The 11557-nt window shown below is 45.8% G+C and overlaps 1 protein-coding gene across 1 annotated transcript; it reads right to left on the bottom strand.

Annotated features, from left to right (window-relative positions):
- Positions 1 to 4106: 4106 nt before the first annotated feature.
- On the bottom strand, positions 4107 to 11342 carry vcpip1 (valosin containing protein (p97)/p47 complex interacting protein 1). The gene is made up of 3 exons (XM_021613194.3): positions 8467 to 11342; positions 7413 to 7499; positions 4107 to 7266 (listed from the first exon to the last, which is right to left on the bottom strand). Exons 1-3 carry the CDS (start codon positions 11114 to 11116, stop codon positions 6443 to 6445), a joined length of 3561 nt encoding a protein of 1186 aa, XP_021468869.3. The 5' UTR covers positions 11117 to 11342; the 3' UTR covers positions 4107 to 6442.
- Positions 11343 to 11557: the final 215 nt, after the last annotated feature.

Raw genomic sequence — 11557 nt, 5'->3', positions numbered from 1 at the left:
TTGGACTGCTGAGGACTGGGGTAAAGTCATTTTCTCTGATGAATCCCCTTTCCGATTGTTTGGGGCATCCAGAAAAAAGCTTATCCGGAGAAGACAAGGTGAGCGCTACCATCAGTTCTGTGTCCTGCCAACAGTAAAGCGTCCTGAGACCATTCATGTGTGGGGTTGCTTCTCAGCCAAGGGAGTGGGCTCACTCACAATTTTGCCTAAGAACACAGCCATGAATAAAGAATGATACCAACACATCCTCCAAGAGCAACTTCTCCCAACCATTCAGGAACAGTTTGGTGACGAACAATGCCTTTTCCAGCATGATGGAGCACCTTGCCATAAGGCAAAAGTGATAACTAAGGGGCTCGGGGAACAAAACATCGATATTTTGGGTCCATGGCCAGGCAACTCCCCAGGCCTTAATCCCATTGAGAACTTGTGGTCAATCCTCAAGAGGTGGGTGGACAAACAAAAACCCACCAATTCTGACAAACTCCAAGCATTGATTATGCAAGAATGGGCAGCCAACAGTCAGGATGTGGCCCAGAAGTTAATTGACAGCATGCCAGGGCGGATTGCAGAGGTCTTGAAAAAGAAGGGTCTACACTACAAATAGACTCTTTGCATCAACATCATGTAATTGTCAATAAAAGCCTTTGACACTTGTGAAATGCTTGCAATTATACTTCAGTATTCCATAGTAACATCTGACAAAAATATCTAGACACTGAGGCAGAAGACTTGGTGAAAATTAATATTTGTGTCATTCTCAAAACTTTTGGCCACGACTGTACAGTGCCTTCTGAAAGTATTCAGACCCCTTGACTTTTTTTCACATTTTGTTACATTACAGCCTTATTCTAAAATGTATTAAATAAACTCAGCAAAAAAAGAAACATCCTCTCACTGTCAACTGCGTTTATTTTCAGCAAACTTAACATGTGTAAATATTTGTATGAACATAAGATTCAACAACTGAGACATAAACTGAACGAGTTCCACAGACATGTGACTAACAGAAATTGAATAATGTGTCCCTGAACAAAGGGGGGGGGGGGGGGGGGGTGTCAAAATCAAAGGTAACAGTCAGTATCTGGTGTGGTCACCAGCTGCAATAAGTACTGCAGTGCATCTCCTCCTCAAGGACTGCACCAGATTTGCCAGATCTTGCTGTGAGATGTTACCCCACTCTTCCACCAAGGCACCTGCAAGTTCCCGGACATTTCTGGGGGGAATGGCCCTAGCCCTCACCCTCCGATTCAACAGGTCCCAGACGTGCTCAATGGGATTGAGATCCGGGCTCTTCGCTGGCCATGGCATAACACTGACAATCACGCACAGAACGAGCAGTATGGCTGGTGGCATTGTCATGCTGGAGGGTCATGTCAGGATGAGCCTGCAGGAAGGGTACCACATCAGGGAGGAGGATGTCTTCCCTGTAACGCACAGCGTTGAGATTGCCTGCAATGACAACAAGCTCAGTCCGATGATGCTGTGACACACCGCCCCAGACCATGACGGACCCTCCACCTCCAAATCGATCCCGCTCCAGAGTACAGGCCTCGGTGTAACACTCATTCCTTCGACAATAAACGTGAATCCGACCATCACCCCTGGTGAGACAAAACTGTGACATGTCAGTGAAGATCACTTTTTGCCAGTCCTGTCTGGTCCAGCGACGGTGGGTTTGTGCCCATAGGCGACGTTGTTGCCGGTGATGTCTGGTGAGGACCTGCCTTACAACAGGCCTACAAGCCCTCAGTCCAGCCTCTCTCAGCCTATTGCAGACAGTCTGAGCACTGATGGAGGGACGATCAGCTGTCTGTCCTGTCTCTAACACTGTCTTAGGCGTCTGTACTGTCTTACAGTACAGACATTGCAATTCATTGTCCTGGCCACATCTGCAGTCCTCATGCCTCCCTGCAGCATGCCTAAGGCACGTTCACGCAGATGAACGTTCACGCAGGTTTTTCAGAGTCAGTAGAAAGGCCTCTTTAGTGTCCTAAGTTTTCATAACTGTGACCTTAACTGCCTAAGCTGTTAGTGTCTTAACGACCGTTACACAGGTGCATGTTCATTAATTGTTTATGGGTCATTGAACAAGCATGGGAAACCGTGTTTAAACCATTTACAATGAAGATCTGTGAAGTTATTTGGATTTTTACAAATTATCTTTGAAAGAAAGGGTCCTGAAAAAAGGAACACTTCTTTTTTGCTGAGTTTAAATCAATTTCTTCACAATAACCCAAAGCGAAAACTTTGTCATTTCTTTGCACATTTATAAAAAAATAAAAAAACTGAAGTATGTTCGATCGGGATAAGTATTCAGACCCTTTGCTATGAGACTCGAAAATAGAACTCAGGTGTTTCCATTGATCATCTTCTAATTTTTTATCCCCCAATTTTGTGGTATCCAATTGGTACAGTCTTGTCTCATCGCTGCAACTCCCGTACGGACTCGGGAGAAGCGAAGGTCGAGAGCCATGCGTCCTCCGAAACACAACCCAACCAAGCCGCACTGCTTCTTGACACAATGCCTATCCAACCCGGAAGCCAGCCGCACCAATGTGTCGGAGGAAACACTGTACACCTGGCGACCTGGTCAGCGTGAACTGTGCCCGGCCCGCCACAGGAGTTCCTAGTGCGCGATAAGACAAGGTTTGTGCCAAACCATCCCTAACCCGGACGACGCTGGGCCAATTGTGCGCCGCCCCATGGGTGACAGAGCCTGGGCTCGAACCCAGGGTCTCTGGTGGCACAGCTATGACTGCCTTAGACCACTGCGCCACCCGGGAGGCCCCTTATTTCTGTAACTTGATTGGAGTCCACCTGTGGTAAATTCAATTGATTGGACATGATTTGAAAAGGCACACCCCTGTCTATATAAGGTCCCACAGTTGACTGTGCATATCAGAGCAAAAACCAAGCCATGAGGTTGAAGGAATTGTCCATAGAGCTCCGAGGCAGAATTGTTGAGGAACAGATCTGGGGAAGGGTACCAAAAAATGTCTGCAGCATTTACAGTCCCCATGAACACAGTGGCCTCCATCATTCTTAAATGGAAGAGGTTTGGAACCACCAAGACTCTTTCTAGACCTCGCCGCCCAGCCAAACTGAACAACCATGGAAGAACGGCCTTCGTCAGACAGGTGACCAAGAACCCGATGGTCACCGAGAGCTCTAGAGTTCCTCTGTGGAGATGGGAGAACCTTCCAGAAGGACAACCATCTCTGCAGCACTGCACCAACTAGGCCTTTATGGTAGTGGCCAGACAGAAGCCACTCTTCAGTAAAAGGCACGACAGCCCGCTTGGAGTTTGCCAAAAGGCACCTCAAGACTCTCAGACCATGAGAAACAAGATTCTCTGGTCTGATGAAACCAAGATTGAACTCTTTGACCTGAATGCAAAGCGTCACAGCTGGAGGAAACCTGGCACCATCCCTACGGTGAAGCATGGTGGTGGCAGCATCTTGCTGTGTGGATGTTTTTCAGTGGCAGGGAATGGGAGACTAGTCAGGATCGAGGCAAAGATGAACGGAGCAAAGTACAGAGAGATCCTTGATGAAAACCTGCTCCAGAGCGCTCAGGACCTCAGACTGGGGCGAAGGTTCACCTTCCAACAAGACAACAACCCTAAACACACAGTGAAGACAATACAGGAGAGGCTTCAGGACAAGTCTCTGAAAGTCCTTCAGTGGCTCAGCCAGAGCCCGGACTTGAACCCGATCGAACATCTCTGGAGAGACCTGAAAATAGCTGTGCAGCAACGCTCCCCATCAAACCTGATAGATCTTGAGAGGATCTGCAGAGAAGAATGGGAGAAACTCCCCAAATTCAGATGTGGCAAGCTTGTAGCGTCATACTCAAGAAGACTCGAGGCTGTAATCGCTGCCAAAGGTGATTCAACAAAGTACTGAGTAAAAGGTCTGAATACTTATGTAAATGTGATATTTCATTTTTTTTGTCATTATAGGTATTGTGTGTAGATTGAGGAGAGAAAAAAAACGAATCAATTTTAGAATAAGGTTGTAACGTAACAAAATGTGGAAAAGGTCAAGGGGTCTGAATACTTTCCGAAGGCACTGTATATGGTAAAGAAATTCACAAATCAAGTCTTACTTTAGAGATGTATTAAGAAAAAATATCCTGCACTGCCTTCAATCATTCACTAAAGTCCAAAAAGTGATTGAGGAAATTGCATATGAATAGTGGAATATACAGTACTCCCAGGTGTGTGTACTACGTTATGCTAGGCCTTCCAATAGAATACAGTTCCACATCAAGTAGTTCAGCACTTGTACAGCACACTTAACTTGGGCCACTCATTTGGGTTTCATGAGAAATATGAAAAGTAGCATAAATAACTTCAAACCAGTAAGTAGCATGAACCTTGAACCCAAAAGAATCAACAGGCATTATCCGCAATCACTACAAACCAGCAAAAATAAATTCACCAATTTCCACCAATAAACTGAGTTATTTTCAGAACAGTGCTTCACTTGAAATGGCATTCATCTAAATTAAATTTTAAACAATCTTTCAATTCTTATACAATTTTCCAAAAACAAATCCAAACTAAAAAAGCTTTTTCACAAGGTTTTTCAACAACAAATGTTGATTTTTGTTACTTATCATAAGGGCACGCAACTCCTTCCTTCAAGAATTAAGACAGCAAACCTTCATATAGGGAGCAACGTTCAAGAAAATAAACTTCATTTGGAATATTTCACTGTTGTTTTAAAGCAATGTGTTGGTAAAGCAAGTATGTTGGTAAAGCAATAAATGTGATGGTAGGTTATCATGTTTGAGGGCTAGTGCCTTTACAGTGTGCACTTTGCTGAAGCGGATGTTTGTGGTCATTACAATGCTGGTGTGGGATGGGATCTTAACTCAAGCTCTTCAACTCCCTCTTGTCTTAATGGCCCAGTGCAGTCCAACATTTTCCTCTACTTTATATACAATCCCACACTATGAGGTTGGAATAATCTTGTGAAATTGTGTATGAGCTGTTTGAAAAGACCACCTAAAATTTCAGAGTGATTTGGTGGGATGGTGTTTTAGCCTGCCTGGTGAAATCACCAGGTGGTAAATTAGTTAATAGACCAATAAGAAAGAGTTTCATATCTCTCTGCCAATAACAGATAGTTTTCCCCTTCCCCACTCCAACAGTCCTCGCAAAAATATTGCTTGAGAAATTCCTAAGAAGCGATTTTTGTTTTTTGTTGACCATTTTAATTGAAAACAATCACAGTCGCTAGGTTTCCATCCAATTGGCGACAGATTTTCATGAAAATATTCTAAAAATCTGCATAAAGAAAAGATGCGTATTTTCCTCACCAGTGGTGTTTCCACCAAACTGACTTGTTGCGGATAAAGGTCAGTGAGTGATGTAGTGCACACAACATGTACTTTGTTCCTTATGTTTTCAAGTACCGAATAAAAATCAAAACGTTCAATGTGTTTCCATCGCATTTTCAACTCTACAGATTGTGACAAAACTAACTGTTGCTTTAAATAGCAAACGTGCCTACTCTGGTCTTGGTATGTACGCGCTAGCCAACAGCTCGCAGATGCAGTGCAGGTAGGCTCTGCATGTCGGTTAGTCTACATGATGTGCTTGTTATGAATAAGAGAGAGAATCTTTTTATTTGTCAAACGGCAGTCAAGCATCGATCATCATGTCACCAGAATAAGACCCTCTACAGTTATTGGAAAGGAAGGTCAAGCTCATCACTGTGCACTTTCACCACCCTGTGAAGTTCATCGTAACTTATTTCATCCATAGCCTGATAAACGGCATCCTTTCCCGAGTTGTAGCGGGAGGAGTCGAGGACCACACACCATGTCATCGCATGACTCCAAATTTGCTTTGATATGACGGTTTTATATCAATATTTACGAATAAAGGCGTTTCCACCGCCATTTCTGGCATAATTCATTTTACCGACACAAAAAGATCCCACCATGTCGAAAGAACAAACTATCTGTGGCATTTACAAAATTGTACCGGAACCTCCTATTTCCACCACAACGATTGTGATTATTATTTTTTTTTTTAAACAGTATGACTTTACTCACATAAAAACTGTGAATGGAAACATGGTTAGTAAGGTATTGTTAACTAGAAATTGTTAACTAGAAATGATTTGATATTCAGATAAAAACAGCTGCATTGGACCTTTAAGACTTGGAGGACATGTACATGGATGTATTTCACACACAGGAAGCAGCGTTGCTCCTTGGGTCTCGGTGCATGTTTCTGTATAATAGCATTAGACTGTCACCAGAGGCAGAAACAGTCAACCTCTTGTCTATCATGCAGTAAAAGACAACAAAACACAATTAATACCAAAGCTTGGATACAACCTGAAGCATTCCCACACTAATGCCAACCAGATAGAGGGGTGAATGATCATGACTGAGAAAAGTATAGGACCAGGCCCTTTTCCCATCAGGAATGATCCATTGGCTCCAGGGCGTTGGTATGCTCTGCATCCTGGCTATCCATTTCCTCCAGCTCCTCTGACCCTGCATCCTTTCCATCAGGCTTGTTCCCTGCCTCCACTGATGTGCCATGAGCACCAGCAGTAGATACGTCCATAGAAGAGGCCTCCTTTACGCCTGCCCCTGGGGCAGATTGGGAAGCACTCATCTTAGCCCCACTTGTCCTCTCTGCAGGGCCCCCAATGCCTGCCCCTGCATTGCTCTGCTCCCTCAGGTGCCTGTCCATGGAGGCCTGGATGGATGAGACCATCTCCTGTAGTTTTTTCCTCTGTTCTTCGATCATACTAGGGTCCAGGTGTCGGCTGTCTTTCATGGTGACAAAACCGGGAGCCATGCGCACCAACTCCTTGGTCGCGTCCTCTGAGATGTCAGACAGGTCAGGTCCCTTGGAGGCGCTGGCGCTCAGGTCCACCCCGCTGCTGTGCTGCCTGGTGATGGGCTTGTGTTCAGGGGGAGAGCCGCCTGGGGCGCTGCCCAGGGAGTGGCCCTTACCCTGGAAGGCTTTGACACTTTGGAGCTGCTCCTTCTTGCGCACCACACCTCCACTCCCGAGCCTCAGCAGGCTGTGAGAGGGGCTTCCCTCGCGACTCCTGGAGGCAGCTTCAGAGCGGAGCTGCACCAGGGCCTCCTTGACGAGGTCCTCCACGTCAGGGCCCACGGGAAAGTGTCCCGCTGCATCCACACACAGCTCCAGACGCTCCTCTGCTGCGTTGTAAACAAACGTCTTTCCAGTCAGGTGTGGGAGGGTGCAGTGCTTGCCATCCATCAGGCCTGCAGATGAGACAAGAGCCATAAAAGATGGTCATAAACACAGATCAGTACATATTAGATGCAAAGTTGAATATACCGTAGCTGTCATTTAAGTTACACAAATTGCTAAGAGGATAAAGCCTATAACAGAAAACATGACTACATACCCATATCTTTCTTCACAATGTTGTAGAAAACTCCACCTTGGTGGAATAAGTGAGGCAGTTTTTTGGCATATGACCAGACATCTTCTCCTGAAAATGAATAAAACATACTGCAATTAGCATGTGAAACATGAAAATAAATGAATACAATTAAATTCCTTCCTAAATTCTAATTCTGTAGTAAAAATAGTAGGGCTGTGAATTGCCGATACGATATATATTACGATTCTTATGTATTGAGATTCGACAAGAGACAGACATGAGAAAACGAGTTTTGGTAATGGAAATAAAAGGCTGAAAACAAATTGTCTCCCTATTTAAAAAGAAGATGGAGAACAAGCTATGAAGGAAATACTGGAGTTTAGTTGAAGGTACAGTCAACTAGAGCAAATAAGCTAGCGATTTTTCCCCTTGATCACAAAAAAATGGGTAGGGCGGGGTGGATATCAAATCTAGCAACTTCTCTCTGCCTGAGGCTGCATGCGTTTAAATGAATACCGAATGCCATGTTGGTGATGTAGGCTACACAGAAAGCACTTTGAGTAGATTATAATTATAATTTCAACTGGAAAAAAAAGTCATTATCTACAAAGATTGAGCCTTGATCCATCCATGACAAGCCCACCCAGTCACTCAATACCTGTATTAGGCCACTGTCATTCATCCTGCTTCTTGTAACCAATCCAAGAACAGCATGCCCTTATGCTGTGTAAAGCTACTGTCTGCGACACCTATATACTACCCTCTCACTCCTATCACATTCAGTTGCTGGCCTTATATTTACTGAAGGGATGATCTAAGGCATGACGCTTCTAAGACTAGATAACTAATAGCCTGGAACTATTGGCCTAGTCTAAATAGGTGAATCAACAAACAAGTTCTCCATCTACCGGAAGTCATTTTTGACTTTTTGTAATGACATCACAGCAGTGTTCTGCTTAACTCCTCTGTCACTTACGTGTTGCGAGATCGTGTCTTTCTTTTGTAGCAGTAAATAATGACAGCCTAACTATTGACTTGAATACTAAAACCTTTCCGCACCCTTCCCTTTTCTTACCCATTAAGGTTGCTAGGAGACAGAGGGAGGACATCTCAAGGTCAATGTTGTCCTGCAGCTCTCTGCTAGTATTCATTCTGCTGGAAGTCACTGGATCATCACTCTTCACAGAGAGGAGGGAATGCAGAGTTGAATAGGAACTGGAAGCACTTGGGGCGGATGCCTTGCGGTCCTCTGGACCTCTCAGGATCTCCACAGTCACCCTGTCCCCGTGTTGGAGAGCCACCGGTTCATTCTCTGCTCCATCCTTGGGAGGGAAAAGTTCTTTGGGTGGGAATCCATGTCGGATACATTGCTGAGCTGGAGGCATGGTGAACTCATTAGCAATGCTCCTCTGGAGCTCAGAGAAGGTGGTCTGAGCCTGTAGAGTGAGCATGGCCTGCCGCCCGTCGCTAGTGGTGACACGGATCTTCTTCTCCTTGCTGGAAGTGGGGGAGAAGGAGGATTTGGTGGGTGTGGCTGGGGAGGAGGAATGTTCCTGAGCAGCACTTGGGGAGGGTGGCCTGCCCTGTCCCTTCTGCTCCTGCTTCAGTCGATCCGTCCTCCTCTTCTGGGTCACTAGGGCCTGCTCGCTGATGCTCTGCTGAAGGCTCCGCTCTGCCTTACTCACTGTAAGCTCCTCTTTGTGAATGGTCTTTGATTTCTGCCCAGTTAGTATGATCTTAGTCGGTGGCTGTGTGTCAACAGCCTGCTGAGTTTCCACCACGTCTGTGAGCCTCTGAGCATGCGCCCCGTCAATGGAGACTGGGTTATACTCGTCTGGGTTCTTCTTGGCAGTGTGATGTAAAATGGTGTTCACCACTTTCTGCACTAGGAGCTCACTGCCAAACTCCCCAGGGAAATGCTTGGTGACCAGTTTCATGGCGACATCATACACGTTGCTGTTCAGGTCCACATTAACCTCATACTGGAACCAGTACACAGTCTCCCGCACGACCCGCCCACCCCACTCCAGAGTGATGGGGAAAGCCTCTGGCAGATTGTCGTATTCCTTTCCCTCCCAGTAGTGCTTAAAGCCACAGCCACATTTGCCCCCCTGGGAGCGGGTGTTTGTTCTGTCTCCATCCAGATACACCACAGAGCCGTTGCCATGGATGTGGCGCACGGAGGTGCCGTGGCACCAGTTGCATGTGTTCAAAGAGCTCAGCTTGTAGTCAGGAATGAGGATGTCCCTCTCAGGGTCGTAACAGCAGACAACCTTGTTCAGCGGGAAGCTGTAGTTCTTGTCAGGTCTGAGCTTCCCGTGGGTGGATTTAGCCAGGTTGTAGAGCTTACCACCTGGAGCCAGCCACTCAGGTAGAACATGAAGCTCAGAGAGTGCATTGCAGATCAGACAGCGATGTAGCCGGTTTTCCATGACTGATTTCCTGGCAGCCTCCGTCACCTCTTCGGGTTGGACGCCGATCACACCGGTCCGTCTGTAAACGTACTGATGCACGTCTGCCACCAGGGAGGGGTGGATTCCATGTTTCTCCATGAAGATCTCCTCCATGGCATTGACCAGTCTCATCACATACTTGTCTTGTAAGCTCCTGTCTCCCCCGATGACACAGCTCCCATCTTGTTCCAGCTTTATATACTTCTTGATGAGCTCCTGTGGCACTCCCCATGCCTTGGGGAGAAGCCTCGGTGGCAGCTTGGGGAGAAGGGTGTTCTTTATCCCGACGAGGGGGATGTAGTGGTTACGCCCTGAGCTACTCCAGGCGATGCATATAGGCTTGTTAAACTTCCCGTCTTTTCCTTTGCACTGCTCTTCCGGCACAAGCCCAGGGAGAAAACTTGCAGAGTAATCCCCAGAGCTCCTCATTCCACTCAGTGAATCTAACAAGATTATGGGGCGGTGCAACACATTGGCCAAGCCGAATATGTGAATGTTCCGAAGTCCCAGTGGCACACCCTCCGGTGGGATAAACAGGGGGTCACATTCGTTGATGATGTCCTCCCATTCGGCTGCATCAATAAAATCCTGAAAGAGTGCCTTGTAGCGATCCAAGTTTTGTTTGAAATGTTGTTTCAAATTCTCTCTCAAGGCATGCCAGAACAGTTCTCTGCCTACCAGGGCCCTGGACACAGCATGAACAAGACAATGTCCATCTCCATCCACATGAACAGGAATGAGGCATTCTTTGTTGCTGTTTGCTTTCTTCATCTCCTCCAAAGTGTCGTGAAGGTATATCAGGCTCCCGGATCTGTCCTTGCCATAGCCAACCGTAGATACATGCTCCTGTTCAATTAGAAACGCCCTGTCTCCTAGAAGTGAACAGTCGAACATTTCTCCTTGATTCATTTCCCGCAGCAGTTTCGCTTTTCCCGTCTGCTTATCCATTCCATACCTTGTGAGAATAGGAGAAAGGAGCTTGCAATGGTAGTTGGAAAGCCCCATCACTTTCACCAGCTCTGTTCCCTTTTTCGGTGCACCAGTGACACCGAGTAAGGCATTTCTTAACAAATTGTGAAGCACAACGTCTGGATCAGTTACTTCTTCCACATTTAAAAGATTATTCTGTTCGTGGCGTTGGCCACACTCTGTGCATTCAATGCTAATCGAACCGTAAGCAGGGAAGAATAGCCTCGCCTGGCATTTCGGGTCTGGGCAGGTACCGGACAAAATACGCTTGTCCTTTTTCTTGGAGCCCTGTAGCAACGACATTCTGGCGAATAAAACTATACTATGTATTGATCCTACAAGACCATAATGGTTTAACCACCAAATAACTGCCTAGCAATCCCGCTTTTACTCAAGAACTAAGCTAGTGTTTGCCAGAATAACAACCGATAACAACACGGAAGCGATTGTTTTTTTCTCTCCATGAACGAACGACTAGCGTTTCGTCAGCAACACTAAAAAAGGTACTTCCGGGTCATGTAATTTCAGCAATTTTCAAAATAAAAGTTCCCCACATAATAGTAGAAATGTTTAATTTATTCATGATAATGAACAATAATTGTCGAAACATTAACAATGAGTAAATGTTCATAATTAAATGACATTTGCATTAGAAAACTATTCTAGGTGCCGAAGTAAAAGTGGGGTTGGGATTACCCAGTAGGGTCTGTTGATGGTGTTATTTCATGGGGACTGAGGTCTATG

This window comes from Oncorhynchus mykiss, chromosome 8 (assembly GCF_057628025.1).
Source record: "Oncorhynchus mykiss isolate SJ-2025 chromosome 8, ASM5762802v1, whole genome shotgun sequence".
Lineage (NCBI taxonomy): Eukaryota > Metazoa > Chordata > Actinopteri > Salmoniformes > Salmonidae > Oncorhynchus > Oncorhynchus mykiss.
The sequence above is the reverse complement of the archived record's forward strand: the minus strand, read 5'-3'. Positions and strand labels throughout refer to the sequence as shown.

What these genes read in the sequence shown, in the direction of transcription:
- vcpip1 (XM_021613194.3), bottom strand. Translation starts at nt 11,116, where the DNA reads ATGTCGTTGCTACAGGGCTCCAAGAAAAAGGACAAGCGTATTTTGTCC. An exon ending in TCTCCTAGCAACCTTAATGG is followed by an intron (nt 7,500 to 8,466) that starts GTAAGAAAAGGG and finishes ATTCATTTTCAG; the next exon opens with GAGAAGATGTCTGGTCATAT. An exon ending in CATTGTGAAGAAAGATATGG is followed by an intron (nt 7,267 to 7,412) that starts GTATGTAGTCAT and finishes TCTCATCTGCAG; the next exon opens with GCCTGATGGATGGCAAGCAC.